General features: G+C 60.9%; 1 protein-coding gene across 1 annotated transcript in view; it reads right to left on the bottom strand.

Moving 5' to 3' along the window:
• The window catches only part of cyc37 (guanylyl and adenylyl cyclase family member), a gene marked incomplete at both ends in the record, with an annotated part of 6,812 nt that extends 3,246 nt beyond the window's left edge, over nucleotides 1-3,566 (bottom strand). The window contains one exon of the mRNA XM_002957252.1: nucleotides 3,428-3,566. Coding sequence (XP_002957298.1) covers nucleotides 3,428-3,566 — 139 coding nt within the window. The remainder of the gene's footprint in view (nucleotides 1-3,427) is intronic.
• Between the last annotated feature and the right edge of the window lie 923 nt (nucleotides 3,567-4,489).

Here is a 4,489-nt window from a genome sequence, read left to right as displayed (position 1 = left end):
TGCAGTGGTTATACGACGCCAGGCTACAAGACGCGCCTAAATTCGTGCTGATGCTGCGGCGCTCTCCACTGCAGCCGTTGGTGGCTGCGGCGGCAGCAGCGGTGGCCGAGGCGGCGGTGGCGCTGCGGCCAGACATTGCGGCGAGGTACGGCTGAATACGGCGTGTTGCGATGGCGGGGTCGGTGGCGGCGGCATTGCCGTCAGTGGTTGACGACGGCGGCGAGAACAAATCGTGTGCCAGGCTATGAGGCACGACAGCCCCGACGCCGCCGACGTCGCTGCCGCCACCGCTAGGGCCGTCAGGTATCGCCGCCACCGCCGCCGCCGCCGCTGCCGCCGCCGCCCGGGCAGGGCTCCTTGGCGAGCACAGGATTGGCGCCGAACTGCGCCCAAAGACCGTCGCCATCGGCGCGGCAGCGGCTGCGTCGTCGCCGCCGGCTAGCGCAGGTGCCGGCTGGCCCACGCCACGTCCGCCACACGACAGCTGCCTGCCGGCGGTGGCGGCGGCACCGCCGCTGACAGTGTAAGTCGATGACAAGGAGGAAGTGCGCACCAGGGAGGGACATCCGCCGCCGCCGCCGCCAAAAGTCGATGTACGGCACTTGTCTGACGTCATCACCTCCAGCACGTGTCTCGGAAAGACTTCTTCAAGGATGCGGTGCTGTACGGCGGGTGGTGCGAACCCGCCGTCGTACCATCCATGAAGCATCAAGATCCAGATCCAGGTCCAGGAAGGTGAGCCGTCGAGAGCACGGCCCAAAAGAAAATGGGATCAAAGGCCACACAGATTCGTTTTGAATTTCATTCCGCAAAGCTGGAAGGTACACCATTCAAATCCCAACGGATGCAATAACATTTATACATATCGCTTTGCCTTTTCCATTTGTGACTGCACAACAAAGCTCTCTCACCTCAGCATCTAAGACCTGTCTAACCTCCAGCTCAGCCTGCACGTACGACATGACGTCATGGAACGCGAGCACCAGATTCCATTCCGTTGAAACCGGATCCAGAACCAGGTTTGCTTGAACCTCATGCCAGCAGCAGTTGCTAACGTACGGCGGCGATGCTCTGGGCAGAAGCGGTGACGGCGCCGCCGCCGCCGCCGTCGCCTCGGTATGCGCGAGCTCCTCTCCCGCCGTCGCTAAACTGGTCGTAGCACCGCTCGACACAGAGAATCCTCGGAGGCCGCCGCCGCCGCCGCCGCCGCCGCCGCCGCCGCCGCCGCCGCATGAAGCTCGCACGCTCGTCACGCTGGCGCTTAGGACTCTCCGCGCCGCCGTCGCTGCTGGCGCCGCTGCCGCTGCCGTACTAGCTACCAGGGGCGGCACAAACTTGGGACCCGACATCTGATCCGCGAGGGACGCATCCAAGCCGCGGGGACTGCAGCACTGAAGGCCGTCAGCGCTGCCGTACGACCACCCGCCGCCGCCGCCAGCGAAAGCAGTAGTAGGCCCCTGGCCTAGAAGGCCCTGAGACGCCGCTGACGCCGCAATCCGCATGGCGCGGTAGCTACCGTCCAGGGCGTACTCCGTCTGCGCCAGGCTGTTTGACCTGTGAATGAGTGTACGGCGGGAGTTGGCCCAGTACGACAGCTGAGCTGAAGAAGGGCTGTGGATCAGGCCCAAAGGACCAAACAGTCCTGCACTGCCGCCGCCGCCGCCGCCAGCTCCGCCGCTACCGACGGACGCCGAAGTGGATAGCTGCCTTGACGGCGTCGTCAACGGAGAGCTGCCGTACAGCGACGTTCCAGCTTGGGCTGGGAATGTCTGGTCGGCGTTCCAGCTGGCACGGTGCGCCAGAAGGGTCGCCACGCTGACGGCGGCGGCGCTTCCGCTGCCGCAAACGCTGCCGCCGCAGCTTGCCTCCGCCTCCAGTACCGACGGCAGAGGACGACTAGAGCTCGCAACGCTGTGAAAGGTGGGTGCCGAGACGTTGCGCGGCAGCTTCATAACGGGTTTGCCGCGGCTGCCGCTGTTGTTGCAGCCGCCACCGCTACTGCCGCCGGCTGTGGCTGCAGTAGCTCGCGGCGGCGGCGGCCCTGTAATAGTGGCCACCACGTCAGGAGAGAGTGAACCGGCGGCGCTGGCGTTGCATTCGGCCGGCGGCGCCTGTGGTCATGGCAAGCTGGCGGACGGCAGATGCGATACACAGCCGAATCCCCAGGAGCCCCCGCCGCCGCCGCCACCGCTGTCACCGCTGCCACAGCCAGCGGCGGCCGCGGTAACGACAGCTGTGCTCCTCTCCCCCACCCCTCGTCCAGAGCCGACAGGTACAGCAACCGCCGCCGCCGAAGCGCACGTAGCTGTAGCCGCCGTCGCGCCGCCACCGACCCGCGAGCCCGTGCCGCTCCCGTGCCGCTGCAGCTGCTGTAGCAGCAAGCCCACGACGTCCGTATCGGCGGCGGCGTCGCCACCGACTCCACCGCTGCCGCCACCGCCGTAAAAAAGCCCCTGGCTCCATGGCATGCTTTCGGGGACGACGGCAGCGGTGGCGTCGGCGGCCGCACTGAGGGCGCGTTGGCGCATGGTGACGTGGACTTGGCGGCGGCGCTGGCGGCGTCCCGCAGGCCCCGGAGATCTAGGTGTGACGGCATGCAGACGAGACCGCTCCACGTCTTGCCGGCTCGTACGGCATCCCACAAACTGTCCAGCGCTGGCGGGTCGTACGCAAAGATCCGATGTAGCCCGACGGCATTTCCCAAATAGGCAACAGACCTGAGGACGTGGAAGCGGAGGCGGCGCGGGTTTGACATGAACGTCGTTTGTGAAACACGCACACGCACACGCACACGAACGCCGTACGCACACACGCCACCCATTCGCACGGTATTTCCCCGAACTTTTTCTACGACAGTCATCCCGCCCAGCACAACACTTCATGTCGCTCTCCAATCACGAGCTTTCCGTACTTCCGACCTTCCGTACAGAACTTAAAACAATGAACAGTAGTACAAAGCATATCTTCCGTCGCAATGCGGGCTGATCCACCGGTTGGATGTTGACGTCACTCACCAATATATGTACGAATATGCAGTGACGGTTGAGAGGGGATGAAGAGTTGGCGACATCACTATAGGAGCACGACCAAACAAGACGTTCTCCCCAGCCACTCTGCACAACGAACAGCGCGACTGGCCGCAGCTATGACCCGTGGAGGGGTATGCACGTGGGGGGCCTCCATCACCCGAGGATGACCAACTGGGGGGGGCCTGCTGGACGGAACCCCCTGAAAATTACCATGCGCCCAGCAGCGTGTACCTCTATCCTAAGCCAGAGGGCGAGATTCGGGTGGAGATCATAAGCTCGCGCACATCAATGGACCGAACCTGAAACACGGATGTCCCGAGAAACCTACCGAGGTGAAGCCACTTGCAAGCCCAACTGGCCTTAGGGTCCATAATAGAGATCAATGTACAATGCCGTACCTCCGATGGTCTCGACCTTGTAAACTTGATGCTTCCCCACCAGCTGGTCAAAAGTGGTGAAGAGGTCGTTGAGGAACGCCATGACTCGGTGGGGCGGAACCTGACCACACATGCTGGTGAAGGAGGCGATGTCTGTGTACGGCACATAGAGAATTCGAACCATCATCACGTAAATTACACGTGCACATGGGGTAGGAAGAGATTACTGAAGACACAACTTTACGAGTATAACAAACCGTATTAAGCGATCATTCTGCAAGCAACATTGTTAGGCCATGTGCTTATGAATCCTCTCACTGCCTCCATCCTCGCCCGTAAGAACAAAGTCCCCGAATCGTTTAAAAGCCTCAGTCCTTACCCCGAGAAGTTTGGTGTCGTGTAGTCTTCAAATGAAATGCTAGGTCCAAAAAGATTTTATTTACAGTTGTCACAACCCGAATCATGGAACTGCAAAAGGGAATCGGCTGAGCAGCGTCCTCAACGCTCCACCGCAACAAACACCGCACCTGGTTGCGCGACTTGATTAGGCGGCACACGTAGCAACAAACAAGATTCTTATTGGTAAGAGCAAAGTCAGAAGGGTCCCGATTGGACTCGCCGTGTGCTGGGACGTCAGCGACCCGTTCCATTTCTGGGCTCCGGGCCCGTTTCTACGTAGATGCTACTTACTCCTAGTACCGTATTAAGCGTATATATAGGATGCACCACAACTCAGGCTGCCCGGAGAAAAATACACGGAGAACGGAGCTGCGCAGCGACGCTGCCGGTATCGTTGCTGTAAGGTTGGGCTGACTACAGTTTCAAATTTAAACATATACCGTAGAGGCAAGGAGGTGCATAAATAAAGAATACCGACACGAATTCAGCTATTGGAAGAGGTCCGAGGCGATTGTTGCAGTTGGGGGTTGACTGTCGTACCAGAAAACCTGCCGAGGTTGTCCCTCAGCCCGGGGAGTACATTGGATTTTCGGGTGCGTATTGTGCAGCACGTAGAAATTACTTTAATTGGTGGGTGGCGGATGCTTTGGTGTGTGGGCCCTTGGGGCTTCTCCTGGCGTCGAA

Source organism: Volvox carteri, assembly GCF_000143455.1.
Source record: "Volvox carteri f. nagariensis unplaced genomic scaffold VOLCAscaffold_71, whole genome shotgun sequence".
Classification (NCBI taxonomy): domain Eukaryota; kingdom Viridiplantae; phylum Chlorophyta; class Chlorophyceae; order Chlamydomonadales; family Volvocaceae; genus Volvox; species Volvox carteri.
Note: the sequence above shows the minus strand (reverse complement) of the source record. Positions and strands in the feature narration are given on the sequence as shown.